The sequence below is a fragment of the Gigantopelta aegis genome, chromosome 3 (assembly GCF_016097555.1).
Source record: "Gigantopelta aegis isolate Gae_Host chromosome 3, Gae_host_genome, whole genome shotgun sequence".
Classification (NCBI taxonomy): Eukaryota; Metazoa; Mollusca; class Gastropoda; order Neomphalida; family Peltospiridae; genus Gigantopelta; species Gigantopelta aegis.
Genome location: NC_054701.1, coordinates 46,820,202 through 46,842,924, shown reverse-complemented (window position 1 = coordinate 46,842,924; position 22,723 = coordinate 46,820,202). Strand labels below are relative to the sequence as shown.

The 22,723-nt window shown below is 38.6% G+C and overlaps 2 protein-coding genes across 3 annotated transcripts in view; one reads left to right on the top strand and one right to left on the bottom strand.

Moving 5' to 3' along the window:
• Positions 1-443: 443 nt before the first annotated feature.
• Positions 444-20,211, bottom strand: LOC121368129 (carbonic anhydrase 2-like). 2 transcript variants are annotated; one of them, XM_041492708.1, is made up of 8 exons: positions 19,861-20,211; positions 7,817-7,846; positions 6,973-7,146; positions 5,293-5,441; positions 4,505-4,597; positions 3,683-3,746; positions 3,085-3,242; positions 444-1,988 (listed from the first exon to the last, which is right to left on the bottom strand). In XM_041492708.1, the coding sequence occupies exons 1-8, from the start codon at positions 19,925-19,927 to the stop codon at positions 1,776-1,778; spliced, it is 948 nt and encodes a 315-aa protein (XP_041348642.1). In that variant the 5' UTR covers positions 19,928-20,211; the 3' UTR covers positions 444-1,775. The 2 variants fall into 2 exon arrangements, with proteins under 2 accessions (XP_041348642.1, XP_041348641.1); XM_041492707.1 differs by lacking the exon at positions 19,861-20,211 and adding an exon at positions 12,143-12,886.
• Positions 19,847-22,723, top strand: part of LOC121368130 (centromere protein V-like) — a 13,276-nt gene continuing 10,399 nt past the window's right edge. The window contains exon 1 of the mRNA XM_041492710.1: positions 19,847-19,943. The gene's annotated coding sequence lies outside the window, so the exon portion shown is untranslated. The remainder of the gene's footprint in view (positions 19,944-22,723) is intronic.

Sequence of the window (22,723 nt, the reverse complement as noted above, 5' to 3'; positions counted from 1 at the left end):
TTGTGCTATCCTGCCTGTGGAAAGCGCAAATAAAAGATCCCTTGCTGTTAATCGGAAAGAGTAGCCCATGTAGTGGCGACAGCGGGTTTCCTCTCAAAATATGTGTGGTCCTTAACCATATGTCTGACGCAATGTAACCGTAAATAAAATGCGTCGAGTGCGTCGTTAAATAAAACATTTCTTTCTTTCTTTTTTCTGACTTGGTAAAGCATTAAGCAGTTGAATGATATTGTTTCTAGAGGTTCGAGTTTCACTAAGATATTTCTTGGATAACTTGGTATGTTGTTTTAATGCTTATTTTAAAATACATTGTACAAGCCCATTGTACAAAACTGCCTTTTGCCTTAGCAGGGCAGAGATAGCCGTAATTAAGAACGTGCTAAGATGTCGATAATCAAATATCCTTTTCATTTCGTATGAGTAAATAATACATAATCAAAATGTTTGTTGAACATTCTTTATTGACTTTTAACTTATGAAGCTACAAAATACAACAGAAATACACGCCGGTGAACACTAACTAGCGTTAATGATAATGGAAGTGGTCCGATTGTCATACGTATACAAATAAACACACAAACTTTACCTACGTATTATTTAAACCTAAAACACGTTTAATTTCTGCCACAGCAGGAAAGCAGTAACAAAAGTTAATAATAATGAATAAATAATAACAAGTATTCTGAGAGTCCCCTAATGGGCCCAACAAATTTGCGTATCTCCAAAATTCAAGGGCCATAACTGTCAAAATAGGATAAATGGCAATGAACGTCAAACTTGGTATGTAACGGTACATGATAAAGGTATACGCACAATTTCAATTCAGTATCTCAAGGTATTGTGAAAACAAAACATCTTGAAAATGTGGGACGGACGGGTGGACAGATATACAGACAGCTATACAGACAGACAGAAGGCCTGAAATGAAACCTATAGTCCCCTCTGGTTGGACTTGTAGGGGACTAATAAGACGTCACTAACTGGTAGTCCCGAGTGAGAAATCGATAGCCAGAACACTCCGGGCTACCGCTAAGGTCATGTCTTGCGTTAGCCACCTAGAATTTGAAATAGCGCAACAGTAATATAACATGTCAAAAAAGGGAAGCAACTCTTAGTAAAACACGTCAAATAGACTGCACACATTACATACTTTGGGATTCAGATACAACTTTGTTGTTGCTGTATTCAAGTGTAAATAAAGTCCTGTCTCCTGTCTTGTAGGGCCTACCATAATTATGCAAGTTGACGTTGCCTTTCAACCTAACGTGTATGTAAGTATGTTTTATCTACGTGCATACGAACATGATTGCCTGCGTGGGTGCGTGACTGATCTCGGACACCGACAGAGATTTCAGTCCATAACAAGGACGAAGACGATGATTATGGTGATCATCATCAGCAGCATCATCATCATGTACAGTACATCATCATATCTGACTATGGTGAAATCATATTGTTTGACATATCACTGATGATGATGATGATGATGATGATAATGGTGATAATGGTGATGATGACTTCAGTCAATGTCACTGATGATGATGATAATGATGATGATGATAATGCTTATGATGATGGTTATGGTGATGATGATGGTTATGGTAATGATGATCATGATGCTGCTGTTGCTGCTGCTGCTGCTGCTGCTGCTGATAATGATGATGATTATGATGATTGTGATGGTTATGGTGATGATGATGATGTGATGATGATCTCATCTTTAATTCCAGGTAAATTCTGACGAAATGCAACAATGCAATATCATCTCATAACATCTATATCATTTGAAGTAGACAGAAGGCAAAAACAATCAGCAGCAAGTGAGTCGCACACTGACACGCATGCCCAGTGACACTTTCCGTTAGTCCAGCCAGGTTATTGGTTGTAATCTTTCTTCCATACAGCCTCTGAAGTGGGCGGAAGTCGTCAGTCAAATCTTCATCGATCTCTCCAAGTTTGTTTCTCTTGATATGTCGAAATTTTTCCAGCTGCAGAGTATATATATATATATATATAATGTGTGTGAGCCAATATAAAGAAAACAAACTGTGATTGCTTTTCTTCTGGTAATAAGCAATATACGTAACCAAAACAAACTACCGAGGGTTTTTTTATTGATTTTTTTTTCCCTCTCTCCGAGGGGGTTGCAAAATATATATCCTGGGAAGGGGGTCCGCTGTTATTTGTTCTACAGGCCCCGCGAATCCTTAAACCGGCTCTGGTTGCTGTTGTTGTTGTTTGTTGTTGTTGTTGTTGTTGCTGATGTTGTTGTTTGTTGCTGTTGTTGTTGTTGTCGTTATTGTTGTTGTCGGGGGTGTTTTTTTTTATTGTTTATTGCTTTCATTGTGAAACACGGAAACACATGCAGTGTATTTTCATTTATAGTGAAAACAAAAGGCATAAAAGAAGTATGCACCTAGTTTACTGTATAATATAATGTATATAATGTACGCAACTTATTTTTTTATTATTTTTTTTTATAGTAATACAGTGAAACCTCTCAAGACCGGACACTCTGTAAACCGGAATTCTCTCAAAACCGGACGTTTTACAGAGTCCGTTTTTAAAAACCAGGACATAACTTAACCTCTCTAAACCGGATCCCCCTTAAAATCGGACATTTGTCTTGGTCCCTAGAGGGTCCGGTTTAGAGGGGTTTCACTGTACACTGTATTGGCCATTGTTAACACACTTATTTAGCTTTTTGTCTTACAGTAAAAATTAAAGGCACAGACCCTAGTTTCAACCCGTAAAAATGGACGCTAAGTTCAGTTAAGTTACAAACCTGTATCACATTTGTATCACGTTACAAGATAGCGAAACAAGAGTCTGTGACGTTGAAACGGTGAAATATCGTTAAAAATAGACTAAAACTAGACTCCATAACTGTTATTTCTCAGACGCATGTGGGGGTTTTTTAAATATAAAAACATATATATATATTTTGATATTATAAACACCAGGATGACCAGAAACACCTCGGATGTACGGAAATGGCTAATCTAAACAATAAAATAAAGTAAAGTATGATGTCATTCATCATAAACGGCTCTAATAGTAAACAAATATGCTTTAGTCGCTCACCTGTTGTTCGGATATTTCTATCTCCTCTTTGAAGAGCGTCCAAACGACCGTCTCAGAACACGGTGGAGTTGTCAGACTTCCCACATACCGGTAAAACGTCTTGGGCCAAGGGGGGAGTAGAGTCCTGATCGAAAATGCCTCTAGTTCCTGGGTTTTACCTGTATTAAGCAGGAAAAGAATGTTTGTTACAGAAATAAAATGCATGACATTCATCCGGTAAATATTGAATTTCGGGGTTTTTCCGAAGTTTGGAGGAGAGGGAGAGCATTTTCCAGCACACCCACCCATCCCTTAGTTCTGCGTCTGGTCCCATTCTTCCACCATGGCCGACAAGTTTGAGACTTCGGAAAACAAGTTCCAACTGTAGGGCCTCCACGAGTTCAAATAATCGACCTGGACCCGAGTACACGACACAAGATAATACTGAGATTACGGAATAAAGTATATAGAAAATACTTCACTTCTTTCAGTTTAATACCATTTTTATGAACGAGTACATAATCAACTCATAGGAGAGCCAAAAGAAAAGAGTACATAATTGATCGGAAAACCCAAAGAATAATGATTAAATAACGTATTTCAACAACATGTTACTTACCACTGTGAGATATGTTCACAAAATGGCTCAAAATGTAGTCAAAGTGTGTATTGTGTTCTCCAATCTGAAATAAAATGTTTTCAAAATAATTTAAAATATCTATCCATTATCTGTAGTACTTAAAAACAGACTCATATTAGACAAACTTTAATACGGTTGTAGCAGAAATATAGCACCGTTATAAGGCAGTAATCTTCAGGTGTTTCTGGTGACTTTAAAGGGACATTCCTGGGTTTGCTGCATTGTAAGATGTTTCCGACTAATAAAATATTGCTACGATTAAACTTACATATTAAATATATTCTCGTGTTTAGAATATCAGTGTCTGTATATTCAATGTGTTTCTGGTCGTCTTAATATTTGTAAGAAGCCCAAACTGGATTTTGTCTTCAAATAATTTCGTACGTATGAGAGAAAAAAATAAATTTAGGAAATAAAATACAATTTAACCTAGTACAAATATTAGAACGATCAGAAACACGTTTAATATACAGCCACTAAAATTTTATGCAGAAAAATATATTTGATGTGTAATTATAATCGTTAAAAAGTCTCTGTTAGTCAAGAACATCTTAACAATTGCATCAAACTCAGGAATGTCTCTTTAAATGAAAACATGTGAGAAAACTATGTTTTGTGGGATGTCTAGATTATTATTAAACTTATGTTGTCAGCCACTTACAAGTCTGTTGTCAACATTTCTCTGGGATATCCTAATGCTGAAAAGTAAAGAAAGTGTTTGCCTCAGCCTACGTCTACGTCTATGATCTACATGAATCTCTGAAACATTCCGGTCTCGACATCGTGATAAATTAATTTTACCTTAAAGAAAAAACCCAAAACTGCGACGCCATCTTGTTTCGTTAGCGCTGTTTTGATATCCGGGTAATTAACGGAGAACAGAACAATGTGCATCTGAAAATAATATAATATAATATCGTTAGTGTGTGTGTGTGTGTGTGTGTGTGTGTGTGTGTGTGTGTGTATAAAATATATATATGTATGTATGTATGCATGATTGTATGTATATCTTTGTCTCTCACTCTCTATATAGCTCTCTCTTTCTCTCTCTCACACACACGCACACACACACACACAAACGCTCGCGTGTGCATCCCAACTAAGACTATTTTAACCATTTACTTTATTAATAAAGATCTGACATATATGAACTGAACTTGCCATTAGTTCACACCATAAGGACACGGTGTATCTACGATACAGCAGTATAAATTATTATAATGAATTTATGATAATCACATATTATTAGTTTGTGTTTTTATCTGACAGCATAAAACAGCTAGGTATTATATACTTAAAATAGGACCACAACCATATACAGTATACAGGGTTTCTGCCAGAAAGAGATTTTTTGGCATGGGGCTGTGGAAATGAATAATTACAATGTGTGCTGAATGCAACCGCAATACCCAAGGGAAAAAAATGGGTTTGGTTTAGGTTTAGGGTTAAGAAAATCATACAGTAATAAGAGTCAATTTATCACCAAAATGTCATAACTTCCAGGATATACATCGATCATTATTACAGCTCGAGTAGGCCGGCCCTTCCGTTAGAGAACATCTAATATTGATAAAGAAAAGGTTCCTTACCTCCCCTGGGTGAAGCCTGCTGTTGATGGAATGTTCTGAACCCCTTGCATCGATTGACCCCCAGTGGAAGTGGAACTGTTCTACTTTGTATCGCCCCTGCAGACCTCCTCCAAATACGTACTGGCTAGCACCTGACACATCAACTTCGACTATTATGAGAAAATAAGATTTAGGTAAATTAGTACATTATATGTACATATGAAGAGTTTTGGCGCAAACCGCGATATATCCATTTTTATAATTTTCAGTAAAAGTGATTTTTTTTAATTGGCGTATATCGCGTTTTGATAAAAACAAAAAAACAAAAACAAAAAAACGGGATTTACCCAATAAAATTTCATAAGGATCAATCGCGTTTTGCGGCAAATCAGCGGACCTACGATTAGCCCTTACTGACATACAATAATGGCTTTAACTAAAAAAAAAAAAAAAAAAAATGGTTTATATCGCGTTTTGCGCCTGTGTGTGTGTGTGTGTGTGTGTATTGATGTATGAATATCTATATATTGTATATAGAGGTTGACGATGATTACAAACAAAGATATTAACGAACTGGTGCAGGGGATAATTAAATCCTTTCTGGCCTCATAAATTATCCCATGCCGTTGCTAGGACTCGAACCCATGGCACCGAATCGCCCGCAAATTGCAGACTAGCCACGATACCTTCTGAGCTGTTGAGGCATCCATAAAAAAGGATGCGCTTTACCTTATGTATGTATATATGTACATATGTGCGTGTGTGTGTGTGTGTGTGTGTGTGTGTGTGTGCGTACGTGCGTGTGTGCGTGCGTGTGTGCGTGTTTGTATCTTCTGAACTGTCACCACTTAAATTTCTTAACTTCCTCCACGAATGTAATCTATGAGAACTTCCATGCACACTTCTGGAAAGCTCGACCTCTGACGCTAATAAAACGTGTCATGCCCACGGCACTAACAAACGATTGCCGGTAGAATGAATGAATTAATGTTTAACAACACCCCGGCACGAAAAATACATCAGCTATTGGGTCTCAAACTACGGTAATGCAAACAAAGAAAGTGATGATCAAAATATAAAAATTCAAGATTTAAACAAAAACACAGTGTAAAGAACTGTGCAAAAACACAAATATCACAGATAGATACTGACTTTTACTCAAAACTTCAATTTTATGCTGTATTGACCATTTTCAAAGAGAATGTTACACCCGTGCACCACGGTGACGTTACAGCACGCGCAGGGGATTGCCGGTAGAAGGGAAATATATATTGTAAGTGCTTATAGTAGCCTCTTAACAGTGCAACAGTGACCCACTGAACAGTCTAAAGTGGTCACACTAAGCTCACAATTAAAAGCTGATTGGGGAATGGCAGGTATGTGACACGGATGGCCACAAGAGTCAAGCATATGTCGAGTTTGGAGAGACGAGGACTGGGTTGTGGAAGTAGACACCAAAATATTTTTTTAAAATAGAACGTTATAACAGTAAGGGAAGGAGATGGTGTTTCTTGTGGGGTTTTTTAAGTCGTTGAAGTTTGTTTTGCAACCAGTAAAATACTCTTGATATTGTCCTTTTTGTTGACCTTGAAAGGATCCTATAGATATTTATTTTACTGTCGCCCCCACTCACCCACCCACCCACCCCCACTCCCAGGTACGATCCTGAATACAAAATACACACAAATCCTGAATGCATACCGGTGTGACCGAGAACATTTTCCATTTTCATTTCGATCCCCTCGATCTTGTGGAGGTCGGTGAGGTCAAAACTAGACAGACTTTGATTGACTATCACTTTAGAAAGGTCTATGTTGATTGGAGACTGCCTGTTCCCACCGCACGCGGGGAAGTCCACGTGCCAATGACTGGAACCTGGGATCAATGAAAGAAAATAAAAAGACTAATGTATAAAGGTGAAAAATAAAATTTAATTAAAAAAAAAAATGTTAAAAATAAATAATTTAACCCCCCCCCCCACCCCCCACCCCCCAAAAAAAAAATAATAAATAAAAAATCCACTAAAAAAAAATAATTATTAAACATAAGTGAAAGCGAAAACGAAAACAAACAATGAAAAATGTGGTGCTGGTGTGTAGGTAAAATAAACATCTAAATGTATATGCTGTGGAATTTTTTTAATTTTAAAATACCTTAAACTATAACCTTTCTTTCTTTCTCTATCTCTCTCCTGTCTCTCTGTCGCCCCCCCCCCCCCCTCCCGTCTCTCTCTCTCTCTCCTCTCTCTCTCTCTCTCTCTCTCTCTTTATCTCTTTTTCTCTCTCCTTTTTATTTTCTTCTTTTTTCTCTCTCTCCCGCCTCTGTCATTCTGTCGGTCTCTCTCTCTCTCTCTCTCTCTCTCTCTCTCTCTCTCTCTCTCTCTCTCTCTCTCTCTCTCTCTCTCTCTCTCTCTCTCTCCATCTCTGAACAAAAAAAGAAAAAAGAAAGAATATTAATTCCACAATTTTCAACACGTTAAATATTATACAAAATATAATAAATTTATATCGAATCTGTTTTATGTGTGCAATTTTATTCCACCTACCTAGAACTCCATTGTAGGTCCAGCTGTTTTCTGGAAGTAAAATGATGCATTAATTTTATTCCCGTTCGGTATTCTTGTTGACACGAAATGGAAATGATGTATGGAAAAGGAAAGGAGTGTTTGTTTAGCGACACCTCAACGTACTTCTAATGTCTAACGTGGTTATTTCAACAGAGAAAGAAATGTTTTATTTAACGACAATCAACCCATTTTATTTACGGTTATATGGCGTCAAACATATGGTTAAGGACCACACAGATATTGAGAGAGGAAAATCGCTGTTGCCATTTCATGGGCTACTCTTTTCGATTAGCAGCAAGGGATCTTTTATATGCACCATCCCGTAGGCAGGATAACACATACCACGGCCTTTGATGTACCAGTCGTGGTGCACTGGCTGGAGCGAGAAATAGCGCAATGGGCCCACTGACGGGGATCGATCCTAAACCGACCGCGCATCAAGCAAGCGCTTTACCACTGGGCTACGCCTCGCCCCCTCAAACGAGAGAGAGAAAGACAGATAGATACAGACAAGAGAGGAAAAGAGAGAGATGCAGACGGACAGAGACAGAGGAAAAGAGAGAGAAAGGGAGGACAGAGAGACAGAGAAATAAAAGAAATACAGACGGGGCGGAACCGAGCCCTGTGATAAAACGAATGGTATATATCAAAGGCCGTGGTGTGTGTTATCCTGTCTGGAATTGTGTATATAAAAGATCCCTTGCTACTCGTGGAAAAATTATCCCGTCGATGGGCCCATTGGGCTATTTCTCCTCCCAGCCAGTGTACCACGACTGGTATATGAAAGACCGTGGTATGTACTACCCTGTCTGTGGGATAGGGTATATAAAAGAACCCTTGCTGCTAATCAAAAAGAAAAGTCCATGAAGTGGCGACAGCAGGTTTCCCCTCTCTCTCTCTCTCTCTCTCTCTCTCTCTCTCTCTCTCTCTCTCTCTCTCTCTCTCTCTCTCTCTCTCTCTCTCTCTCTCTCTCTCTCTATCTGTGTGGTCCTTAACCATATGTCTGACGCCATATAACCGTAAATAAAATGTGTTGAGTTCGTCGTTAAATTAAAAAAAAAAGCATTTCTTTTTTTCTTTCATGGAAAAATATAGCGGGTTTCCTCTCGCTCTCTTTCTCCCTTTTTGAATATGTGGTCTAAGACACAGATTCTAAACAATAACAGCGCAAAGTTTATGGGGAAAATTACTACATTACATCAAGTCATTCGGTATAGGAATGTCGTGATATATCACTGGAATTTAAACCCGGGAATTTAGGGGATCTGTGTTTGGAAATCATTTAGATTACGTACTGGTTTGTGTAGAAAGCTCTGACATTATACAGTGTGTGTTATCTACTATATATTTTCATTTTACCAATGATTACGTTTTGGTTTTTGTAGAAAGCCCTGACATTATACACTACGTTAACGTTTTATCTATTATATGTTCTAAGTTTGCTTATGATTACGTTCTGGTTTATGTAGAAAGCCCTGACATTATACACTACGTTTAATCAATTATATGTTCTAACTTTACCAATGATTACATACTAGTTTGTGTAGAAAGCTCTGACATTATACACTACGTTTTATCTATTGTATGCTCTAATTTTAACAATGATTACGTACTAGTTTGTGTAGAAAGTCCTGACATTATAACTACGTTTTATCTATTACATGTTCTAATTTTAACAATGATTACGTACTAGTTTGTGTAGAAAGTCCTGACATTATAACTACGTTTTATCTATTATATGTTCTAATTTTAACAATGATTGCGTACTTTTTGTGTAGAAAGCCCAGACATTATACACTATGTTTTATCTATTATATGCTCTAAATTTACATATGATAATGTACTGGTTTGTGTACAAAGTCCTGACATTATACACTACGGTGTATCTATTATATGTTCTAATTTTACATATATTTACGTACTGGTTTGTGTAGAAAGCCTTGACATTATACACTAAGAATTTCAAAGAAACGTGAAACGAAACATCGTCAAAGGTATTTTTCTGCAGAACTACATTTTCTCAACGGACAGCATCTTCGCTGAGAAATTTGCTTAGGATTTACAACAACTCAGCACACTTTCGTGAACGTCACACCTAGACACCATTTAGTTTATCCTTTGATCTCGTCGACTTGTCGAGTTAGCGCCTTTAACTTAGTTATGTAAGTTTCACTGGAAAGTAAAGGCAGGTTTCAATAACCTTTTACTACAAAATTTAGTACAGGTGCATAAAAAAGCTAGAAAGTTCATTACGGACAAAATGTTCAACAAAAATGTCTTTTAGAAGAAAGAATACAAATAGCCTACTGCACTTGTTAATTCTAGATCTACGTTGTTCGTCAGGGTGAGGTTTTAGAGTGTGTGTTATTTTGCATCATGTTGTGGGTGTTGTTTTTGTTTATGTATATGTGTGTTTATCTCTGTCTGTGTGTGTGCGCGTGTGTTTGTGTATGTATATGTGTGTTTATCTCTGTCTGTGTGTGCGCGTGTGTGTCTGTCTGTGTGTATGTCTCTGTGTGTGTATCTCTCTCTCTCTCTCTCTCTCTCTCTCTCTCTCTCTCTCTCTCTCTCTCTCTCTCTCTCTCTCTCTGTGTGTGTGTGTGTGTGTGTGTGTGTGTGTAGTTGTGTGTGTGTGTATGTAATCGTGTGTGTATTGTTTGCTTGTTTGCTTGTTTTGTTCTGTTACTATCCATTTAAAGACATAATAATTACATTGATAATCTTGACGTTAAATCAAAACCGTATATTAAAATTAAGTTTAATAAAACAATGCAAGCCCCGTCGTATTATTGTAACGTGTTTTAATTAATGTTTATACCTTAATTATTCCTGTGTCTGTATATCTATTGTTTTCTTGTTACAACTCCCTTTAAAGGCGCAGACTCAACCCGTACAAAATGGACACTAAATTTAGTTAATAGCCCGGTCTCACCGGGCTTAAGTCGTGTTCACGATGCGTTTCCGTTAAAAATACGCTGCGTTCAAGATGAGATTTCGACAAAACAAAATCACTCTGCGAACAGTCTGCAACCGATCGGAGGGGGGGGGGAATATAAAAATTGGGGGAAATGAATTTTCTAGTCTGCGTCTTATCTGCTAACAGTATGCGTCCTGTCGCCGAACACTAAGCGAACACCTGGAAGAACCTGGAAAAAATTCAAATTATTTTGTTTATTCGCCGATCAAACGCAGACTGTTCTGAGACTTTCCGCAGACTAGTCTGCGAATGGCAATTTAACGCAGACTATTCTGCGAGTAGTAGGGGGGTCGGTAGGCGGTGTATCTCAGATTAATCTGCGTCCTATCTACGTGGTCGATCCGATGTTTTTGTCGCAAGGAGGAAATGCTGCATGCAGCAAATCCCGCTTGCGTTAAAAAAATCGTACAATGGATTGTACTCCGATCTATTCCTACTTAATCCTCGTTGCGTCCAAGTTGCGAACAGCCAAAAAAGACATCGGAAACCCATCGTGAACACGACTTAAGCCCGTTGAGACCGGGCTATAATTTACAAACCTGTAACTCATTTGGATAAAGTTACAATAGAGTGAAAGAGGAGTTTGTGGCGTTAAAACGGGAAATATCGTTAAAAACAGACTAGACCTCGAATCAATAAACTGCTACTTCTTCCACGCACGTGCGTTTTTTTAAAATATCAAAAACGCATTTTGTAATATTAGCACCAGAATGACCAGAATCACTTCTGCTCTACGGAAATGGATCATCTAAAGAATAGACTAGAAGCAATGTTTGATTTCAATGATCATAAACGGCTCTAATAGTGAAAAATATGCTATAGTGTTTAAAACCTAGGATCTGTCCTTTTAAGAGGAATAAAGTATATATAAGATAAGTCATATATCCCACATACGTACTATTCTGTATATCTAACATGGGCTACTTTTTCAGGTCAGGTAAGGTATTTACGTGCATATATGCCACGAAGGCTTCACGCACGCCTATCACGGGCTGAGTCTCTGACTTTCGGCAGTGACTAAGTCCGGAACAGGAGGGGGGGGGGGGGGGTAAGTTTGAAGTGGGCTGAATTTGGAATACATTTTTTTAGTAAGGTCTAAAAAGCCTAAGTCTACGGAGAATAACCTGCACCCCAGTCATGTCCGGACTAAGAAATTAAATCCAAAAATACATTTGACTGCTCGGCCTAAAAGGTTTTAAGGTGATTTGAGCAATTGAACGGGTGGCAAAGTAAAGTGCGTTGGACTATTTATGAAAAAATAAACATAAGAATTTTGAGCCACGGCCTAAAAAAATTAAAGTCCAACTAAGCCCCAAAAAGGAGATTACCTGTCCTAGTTAAGGTTGGCGTCGCAGGACTCATGGCGAGAGTGATGGACTGCTCAGGCCTGAAGTTGGGGAGTCCTTCAGTCAACATCGCGATGTTTCTGTCGATGGCTTCTGGATAGATGTCCCGCAGTACCATCTTCAGGATGCGATGAATGGTCGCGTTGGACATCGATGGCATCAGGAGTCCCTGCCTGTACAGTCCGTCCTGCTGTGCCGTCACATACAGTTGGTCCGAGTGTAAGGCTGCCTGTAACTGGCACTTCCCTTGTCCGGTTGGAAGTTGGCGCCAATGATCTTCTTTCCAAGGACCCTTAAGGTGCGTGCAGTCGGTAAAGTCGCCGATAACCGCTCCCCGGTACCTTGATGACAGCTGGTCACAGACGAGAATCCAATCGGTTTGGTCTTTGGTATGGTGACCGCCGACACCTTCCTCCTCTTGGATTCCCGCTGGACCGCCGCTGGAACAGCAACAACTGCCGGAGGCGCTGATGGGCTGGCTGGGGGGTGTCCCGTCTCCATCTGCGTTGGTACGTCTACAGGAGGGGCCGCCACTGTCAGTGGAGCTGACAGCTTTGCCCCCCCCCCCGGGCCGCTCCTGGCGAGTGCTTCGGTCGAGTAGATGGGGGCGGCCGCGCAGAATGAACCGCCCCCGGTGGTTTAGCCACCGGGTTTGAATCACCCTGCACCGCCCCTATCGGTCTCGTCCTCCTCTTAGGAACAGGTGGGGCCGCCCCTGGCGGTTGAGCCGCCAAGTTAGCCCCCCCCCCCCCTGCGTAGTCTTAGGTCGCCTCCTCCGTCTTCTGCTTGGTGGGCGTCGCTTCTTGTCTACGCCGTAGATTAGCGTGACAGTCGCTGAGTCGCCATTGTGCTCGATGCGGTACTTGGACAAAGGCCCAAGCGTACGCAGCACAGCTCCTAGGGTGTTGGGGGGGGGGGGGGGGGAGAAATCAACACGTTCTCGGAACATAACCTCATCGTTCGAGAGTCAGTACAGAAGTTCCCTACTTTTTCAAAGGATATAATAGTGTGACATGATAACCTTTGGCGTGAACCGAGATATAATTAAACCTCCAGGGATGCAAGGGAGGGTGCAAGGGAGGCAGTTACCAGAAAAGCTCGTGAAAAGAGCCCCTGTCGAATTTTGTAACTGCCCTTTTTGTACATCAGGAGAGAGAGAGAGAGAGAGAGAGAGAGAGAGAGAGAGAGAGAGAGAGAGAGAGAGAGAGAGAGAGAGAGAGAGAGAGAGAGAGAGAGAGAGAGAAAGAGAGGAGATAATCTACTTGTACTGTCACCCAGGGTGACCCCACTAAATTAATACCAGGTGCGGCCCTGGCCCTGGCCGCATACGTAATAGTAGACTTTTTGACACTCGTGTCGTAAGCTAGGAATTTTAATGTGACTGGTCCTAGTTTTTAAACACTACTACGTATTTTTCATCATTGAAATTAAACATTATTTGTATTTTATTTTCACATTATCCATTTTCGTACAACCAAAGTGTTTCTGGTCATCCTGATGTTTGTAATACTACGAAATGCGGGGTTTTTTTTTATAATTCTAAAAACGCACGGCCTCTGAGAACGAGCTTTAGTCTATTTTTAGAGAGTATTCCCCGTTTCCACGTCACAAACTCATGTTTCACTCTGTTGTAACTTTATCTAGATGTATTACACGTTTATAGATTAACCAAACTTAGTGTTAATTTACACGGGTTAGAGTGTCCGGTTTAGAGGGGTTCAACTGTACATGCAGCGTTCGAAATAGCCACTTGTCCGTTTGTCCCAACAAGTGAAAATTTACTCTGACAAGCATAATTTACCTTAGTGGTTATCCGGCGGACAAGTAAAAAATTTATTTTTTAAAAACAGTATCAAATTTTTAGCAATGGTTGTACTTAAAAAAAAAAAAAGAAGAAATCAGCGGTGTCTCATCGCAAAATGTTATACAAATATCCTGGTTTTAGGTAAATAAACATGGTCTAGATAACACGACAATAGTCTTAGCTCGTGAATATTCGGAATATCTTGGACTTGCGATTGAGTTCCGGCTGACACAAATAATTTATTTGATCAACAAATTATATTAGATACCATTCGTATTTAAAAACGATTTTTAAAAAATATTATTTTGTTGTTTAAGTTTAAAACGAAGTAGTCTGTTTACAAGTAAGTTTTTCTTTGATTTATGTGAATTACTGATTACATCATCGGTAATGTGATAAAACGAAAACCCAGGGCCGTACCCTGACCAAAATCCATGGGGGGGCACTAAATTTTATAAATAATTTTTAACATACTATAAAGATTAAACATTTCTATGTATTACTGGAGATATATAAAAAAAAAAAAAAGGACAAGATTCTCAGGGGGGGGGCAGCTGCCCCCCCCCCCCCCCCCCCCCCACCCCGGAGGGTACGGCCCTGAAACCTGTTAGACGGGTTAATCTATGATTAAAAAACATATTAGTTAACATTTATCATTTTATTATTTAGGTGTATAATTACATATATCTCTGAAATAAGTTACTTAAAAATAACTGTGTATGACAAAACAAAATTACGATCGATCGATCACGTGGTTTCTTGTTGATTTGTTATCAGAACACGTTTGGAAATAACAGGCCCTTTCTATAGAAATAGAAGTTAAAATATGGCTTGTCTCCCCACCATAGAGGTTGTTACCATCTCCCACTCCAAATATCGTTCCTACGGGCTTAAATAAGCGTCTAGTCATGGATGTTGCCCGGTACAAATGTGTCATATGCAGGGCCGTAGCTAGCAGGGGGGCAAGGGGGGGGGGGGCAGTTGCCCCCCCCCCCCCGATAAAATTCGGAAAGCATTACAGAAACTTAAAGAAAAGGAGTTTTAGACTATTAACTACTCAGTTGACCCCCCACCTCCACCCCCAAACAAAACATTCTAGCTACGGCCTTGATATGCCAAGCTTTGATAAACAAAAACGTATTTCTGTGTTGAAGCAGTGCGATGTAGTACGTTTTAAAATACATATTTAAAGGGGTTTTTTTTTCTTTTTGTTTTTGTATTTACAATATCATGCACGTGCTTATATTTGAACTGTTACTAGAACGCCTTCGCTTTTTCCGTAGAAAAGTTTCCCATGTCTATTAATAGACCCGAGGAAAAAGAAATGTTTTATTTAACGACGCACTCAACACATTTTATTTACGGTTATATGGCGTCAGACATATGGTTAAGGACCACACAGATTTTGAGAGGAAACCCGCTGTCGCCACTACATGGGCTACTCTTCCGATTAGCAGCAAGGGATCTTTTATTTGCACTTCCCACAGGCAGGATAGCACAAACCATGGCCTTTGTTGAACCAGTTATGGATCACTGGTCGGTGCAAGTGGTTTACACCTACCCATTGAGCCTTGCGGAGCACTCACTCAGGGTTTGGAGTCGGTATCTGGATTAAAAATCCCATGCCTCGACTGGGATCCGAACCCAGTACCTACCAGACTGTAGACCGATGGCCTGCCACGACGCCACCGAGACCGGTAACCCGAGGAAGACCTATGCGTTGCGAATGGTTCAACGACCAACGCATCATTTAAATTAAAGATTTGGTCCATCCTTCTAAACTGAACAGTAGACGAATCATCTAGTTCTATTGTGTTTATTTAAATGTAAAGTGTACGTCTGAAACCACATGGTTCCCAAGGTAGCAGTTCTCATTTATGGCAGAAAATTACCTTGGACGAGTATCCGGGTTAGTTCAATAGTTGTCACCAATGTACCTTCAATTCAGCTTGTGTTGCGCTTTTGACAAATGCCAATTAAGCAACCAAAGTTAAATGGAAACGTTTATTTTAAAGTAAGTAAAGTACACCTTTTTCATTATATTTATCACTAGCTTTGCTATTATAAAGTTATTTGAGTTGCGAACGTGATTGAAATTCGTTTACATCTCGTCGGTCTTTCCGCAGTGACCGGACAATCATGAATTTTATTTTCTAGTTGTTCAGTTTTCTAACGTGTCTTTAAAAAAAGTAAATTCTTCGGCTTGGATTCGTGGAAAGATGTCTACTGTATTTCATTTTCAACTTGTTTGATGATGAAAACGCACCCCCACCTCCCCAGTTAAGTGCTTATAAATTACATAAGTTTATCCACATTTGATTGTAGTTTTTGTTTGATAGTCTTATTACTTTTTCCATATTTAATAGTGAACAGAATACAACAAAGATTTTTTTTCGTCAATCGCCCCCCCCCCCCCCCCCCCCCCCCCCCTCCCCCCCCTTCCCCCCCCCCCCCCCCCCCCCCCCCCCCCCCCCCCCACCCCCCCCCCCACCCCCCACCGCCGTAAACTGGATACCCATCGAACGTACTTGGGGCCCAATTTGGCACATGGGTTTTAGGCTATTGTTTAGAGGAGATTCGCTGCATCATGTAAACTTGTACGTAGGGCCTATTAGTATATGTAACAGTACATGAATAATAAAGGACTACAGTAACATTGTTTTAACATTTGGTGACAGGCACATTTTCATTTATAACAGGTCATTTCGTCAAGCCCCGCCAGACGATTATTTCCAGGCCTTCAGCTGAAGGTGAAAGTTGAAAACCAGTGATGTGTTCTGAATGGTATGTGCATGTTCGACAACAATTTAACTGGTTCTCATTGAATCCTAAACAAAAACACGCATTGTTATGACTTTTGTTTCGCGCTGAAACTACCTCGACTGTAAAACATTCTACAATTTGTTTCAGTCACCCGAGTCACGAAATTACATGCAAGAATGAAGAGTAATAGGCGAGTTGGTTTAAAAACAAATGGTAAACGGGGTTTAACTTTTCCTTCTGCATCCACCTCCTGCCCTGCATAGATGAACAAGTGGAAATATTGGCGGACAAGTAGATTTTGTGGTACTTGTCCGGCGGACAAGTGAATTTATTTTTCTTATTTCTATCACTGACATGTGCATGTAGATATAATCCTATAATAAAGCTTACGGTACTAACGTTACGGTACTGACAAAATATATAAAAAGTATATGATCTTGTATAGTCGCTAATTATTGATATAGATATAATGCTATAATCCACTTTACGGTAGTAGTGTTACAGTACTGACAACAGATAAAATAAATATATTATATTGTATAGTCGCTAATTATTGGTATAAATATAATGCTATAATTAAGCCTTACGGTGTTAACGTTACGGTACTGACAAAAGATGTAATATGATCTTGTATAGTCGTTAATGCTAATTGCCGACACAAAATGGTTTAAGCCCATTCTTCATTTGGTATGGAACTTTTGGGGCCGACAGCCAGTGCACCACGACTAGTACATCAAAGGTCGTGGTATGTGCTATCCTGTCTATGGGATGGTGCATATAAAAGATCCCTTGATGCTAATCGAAAAGAGTATCCCATGAAGTGGCGACAGCGTCGTTTCCTCCTTCAATATATGTGTGGTCCTTAATCATATGTCTGACGCCGAATTTACAAAGCCTGTCTATATGTCTAACACGCGTGTACCTACAAACATTTATAATGGGAGCTAAAAATGTTGGGGAGTGAGAGTGATAGCTCCCCTTAAACATCGGGCTTTAAGAAGAACAGGCTTCGTAAATTCGGCCCTAAATATTTGTTATAAAACAAACATTTACGTAGCGATACGGTACCGTACTGATAAACGTAAGTGTATGCTTTGTATGACATTTTAGATGTACGGCAATCGTACAAATAATCTCACCTTACAGGAAGGACCGAACTTGATATTTGGTAAAAGTTCGAGTTACTAAGAGTGTTTGTGTCAGAAAATTAAAGTGACAGACCCTAGTTTTTAAACACTACGGCGTATTTTTCACTATTAAAGATGCTTTTGATAATTGGAATCATACGTTACTTCCATTTTATTGTTCAGATTATCCATTTCCGTACATCCGGAGTGTTTCTGATCATTCCGGTGTTTTAAATACCACGAAATGCAGTTTCTGTATTTTATAAAACACACGTACTTCTCAGAAGTAACGTTTATGGAGACGAGCTGTGGCCTTTTTAAGGGTATTTCCCATTTCAACGTCACAGCGTCTTGTTTCACTATACTGTAAACTTTATCCAAATGTTTACGTTTGTAGATTAACTAAACGTAGCGTCGAACTTTCACGGGATGAAAGTAGGGTTTGCGACTTTAAGGAAAATTCGTAATAATGAATGAATGAATGAATGAATGAATGTTTAACGACACCCCAGCACAAAAATACACATCGGCTATTGGGTGTCATAAAAAGTATATGAAAACATTATTTATATAATTATGTAAAACCACAGTGTAAAATCGTAATATGTTCCGTTACTAAGAATAAGATTTTAAAAATGTAATTGCAACAATAATCTAAATTCATTAACTCTGGTTCCTACTTGTATGGATCTTTTCGTTTTGCATAAAATGCATTTTCGCCTACCACGAACACTAAGCCCTGTTTTACGAACCGATTTTAGCGCTAAGATCACCTTAAAGTGACATATCCTAGATTTTAAACACTGGGGCATATGTTTCACTATTAGAGCCGTTTATGGTCACTGACATCAAACATTACTTATATATGTTATTGTTTAGATTATCGATTTCCGTAGAACCGAAGTGTTTCTGGTCATCCTGGGGTTTTCTAATACCACAAAATGCATTTTTCATATTTTTAAAAACGCACGTACGTCTGAAAAATAACGGTTATGGAGTTGCGTTCTAGTCTATGTTTAAGGATATTCCCAGTGTCAACGTCACAGACTCTTGATTCACTTTTTTGTAACTTTATCCAAATGTGTTACATGTGTTTAGAATAACAAATTGGATTGTCCATTTAAAAAAAAAAAAAATGCGGGTTGAAACTATAGTCTGCGTCTTTAAGTGCATAGCTACCTTATGCAATTAAAATGATCTTAGTACTAAAATCGATTCGTAAAACGGGGTCCAGGGGCTAGTTTCACTAAACATCGACTAGCAGTTATACCGGCCATACGTTTACACGTGTTTGTCATCTATTCCACACGGACAATTACATCATTACGGAAGATGGAGTATGTTGATGACAAAATGAAATAATGTGTACTTAAAACTATATTTGTTGTACTATGATGGTAATAAAAATTGTGTTTTAGTCGTAGATTTATGTTAACGTGCAAAACTAGGCTTACGATGTTTCGTTAAATTGGGCCCAGGACGTCAAATCGTTGTAAGAAATTTGTAATCTAACAATAAATGTTTGTGACAGACATTTAAATTTATTTTTATTTTACAGCGTCTAATAATTAGTGTCTATATAAAACTTTTTACAGAATGTATTCCATGAAAACTAATTGCTATATTTACATTTGCTTTATACTCACGTGGCTTGAGTATAATTGATAACATTTTAAATATACATTATATTCTACAACCGTTTATGCAGTGCAGCCCTTTATGAATTACAATGTAGCAACTAAATATTAATGGAGGATAATGTGTCTATGTAATACTATGACATTTTTAAAGTCATTAGATCAACAAGTGTAAACACGTTTTACGTAGATGTCGTAATGTTACATTTTTTTAAATATTAGATCCACCAGGTGTAATAACGTTTTGTTTCCAATTTCAGTTTCTTCACTCCTCATTTGGGTAGTGGTGGAGTTCTGTTTTTAAATTAAAAAAAAATAATACTTATAATAAATAATGACAAAACGAAAAAACAAAATCAATATTCTTACCAGCACCGCCGAATACTGGCACGAAATACATTCCGGAAAAAACGGCTGTCAACCTAAGCAACTCCATTGAGTGATCTTTAACGGTGAGTTATCTCAGTGTAGTTAAAACCTCGAACGACTGACGCTGTATCGACAGTGTTTCGTTTATTCTCTGTCTCTGTCTCTCTCTCTCTCTCTCTCTCTCTCTCTGTCTCTCTGTCTCTCGCTTTATCTGTCTCTTTCTTTCTTTCTCTCTCTCTCTCGTTCTCTCGGTAAGTGTTACTGGTGAATCGTGTCATTTGCAAAGCTTTATACGTCGTTAGGAGCTATTGCAAGTTATATTTTCTTCTTCAAAGGTAGAAAATGGCAGCCATTGGCAATAATGGGCGGTTATGGCGTGTGACGTATTACTAGAGAGCTGTTATCAATAGGACGGTTCGGTTCTGGGGGCAGAGATAACGCTGATGTGTATGTGTATTGTTACATGAACACTAACACGAGCACGGCTAGGAAAATGGAAAGTAAAGGAAAGGAATATCTGTGTAATATAACATCAGTATAGTTTTAAACTAAAGCCGCTTGATGTACAGCATAATATAGTTATTTCGACATTACATTTTGTCTGAGCGAGATGATATATATACATATATATATATATATATATATATATATATATATATATATATATATATATATATATACATAAACACACACACACACATGCACATACACATGCACATACATACATACATACACACATACATACATACATACATACATACATACATACATACAATTTGTGAGGCCAGAAATGATTTAATTATTTCACTGCGTGTGACTGAGTTAAACAGCATCATTTTTATGGAGGTCTGGATAGTTCGGAACGCATCGTGGTTAGTCTGCAATTTCGAGTTCCAGCAACAGCATGGAGCAATTTTTGAGGCCAGAAAGGATTTATTTATCCCCTGCGCCAGTGCGTTAATAACTCTGTATATGTAACAGGCAACCTCGATATGCATACAATATATAGATATTTATACATCAATACATACATACAAAAAACCTCCAAGTATCAGGGATATCTTAGTCTCAAACCCAGTCCATTTCTCAGCGGTTTGTTTGTTATCCTTTTTCCTAACAATGTTCTAAAAAACAAATACATCGTATTCGGCTGATAAACAAAACATAGTACCAGCCAAACAAATTTTTAAAAAGACTGACCGAAAAACACTTATATTTTGTATACCACAACGGTCAATTTAAAATCAATTTCGAATAGATAGATAGATACAGAAAATCCATTTAGTGGGGACCCATTGACATGTGAGGCGGAATGCCAATGGAACTTTGGGGGAGGTTTTGATGGGATCGTAAAAAAAAAAAAAATTAATATATAAGAAAATTATAACTGTCGCAAAATTTAGGGGGGCCTGGGCCACCTATCCCCCCCCCCCCCCCTCCCACGATCCGCCTCTGAAATTGCATGAGGGAGAGTGCTATACGGGATTTAAGAAACAAGTAAAGTTGGGAATTGTTTTATTCCCGGAGCGAACGAGGGGTCAATTCCCAAACAAGTTTCATGAATTTCGTATGGCACTCATGCGAAATTATAATTTATTTATTATCCACAAATTATGATTTTGAACAAACGTTAAATACGATTGTAATTCCTGGTCTAAATTATGATGGGCAAAGTCCGATCCAGCAGCTGAATACGCAGACCGTTAGCCCTTCCCCATAACAGTTTTAAAAACTAACACCTCTTTGATGTAATTTTCCAACAAAAGAAAGAACACTTTTGGTGCGGATTGTGGCGACTACAGCTCTTTCCCCTACAAATACCTATTCAAATAAACTCTGCTTTGTTTTAACAATCGTGTTTGTGGTTTCTTTCTTCTGTTGACATCCAATAGCCGATGATTAATAAATCAATATGCCCTAGTGGTGTCGTTAAACAAATTACTTTCTTTCTTCTGTGAGGGTAGGTTTAAGAGTTTTGTCAACACAGAACCAATATTCATATCATCTGTAGCATTATAAATCATTTGGAAATTCACATTAAACAAGAAAAATGTAATCAATTTTTTAAATGAAATTACAAACATTTCGTCTTGTGAGAGAAATCCAACTCTATCAAATAGCATAAATAACGTATATGTAACATCAAAACCAGAAATACGTCACAGGTATCGTCTCTAAAGAAACCTCTTATCGTAAGGTATGTGTTTGTTGGACACAAAGGCCCATATATTTATAAAAGCATTAAAGGTACAGACCCTAGTTTCAACCCGTGAAAATTAACACTAAGTTTAGTTAATTGTACAAACCTGTTACACATTTGGATAAAGTTATAATTGAGTGAAACAAGAGTCTGTGACTTTGAAATGGTGAAATACCCTCTAAAATAGACTAAAAACTCGACTCCATAACTGTTTCTTCTCAGACGCATGTGCGTTTTTAAAAATATGAGACATGCATTTTGTGATATTAGAAACACCAGGATGTCCTAAAACATTTCGAATGTACGGAAATGGATAATCTAAAGAATAAAAATCTAAGTAAAGTATTATTTCAGTTATCAAAAACGGCTCTAATAGTCAAAGATATGCGTTAGTGTTTAAAAACTAGGGTATGTCCCTTTAAAAACTGGTTTCAAATTAATAAAACGTCTTTCAAGAACAGGGCGGGATATAGCTCAGTGGTACAGCGCTCGCCTGATGCGCGATCGATCTAGGATCGATTCCCGTCGGTGGGCCCATTGGGCTATTTCTCGTTCCAGATTGTGCTCCACAACTGGTGTAACAAAGTCCGTGGTATGTACTATCCTGTCTGTGGGATGGTGCGTATAAAAGATCCCTAGCTGCTAATCGAAAAGAGTAGCCCA

Excerpts from the sequence above, each read along its gene's own strand:
- LOC121368129 (XM_041492707.1), bottom strand. The coding sequence starts at position 12,320 with ATGCCATCGATGTCCAACGCGACCATTCATCGCATCCTGAAGATGGTA. Across the intron at positions 5,442-6,972 it reads AAATGTTCTCGGTCACACCG|TCGAAGTTGATGTGTCAGGT; the intron begins GTATGCATTCAG and ends TTCTCATAATAG. Across the intron at positions 1,989-3,084 it reads TAGAAATATCCGAACAACAG|CTGGAAAAATTTCGACATAT; the intron begins GTGAGCGACTAA and ends TATACTCTGCAG.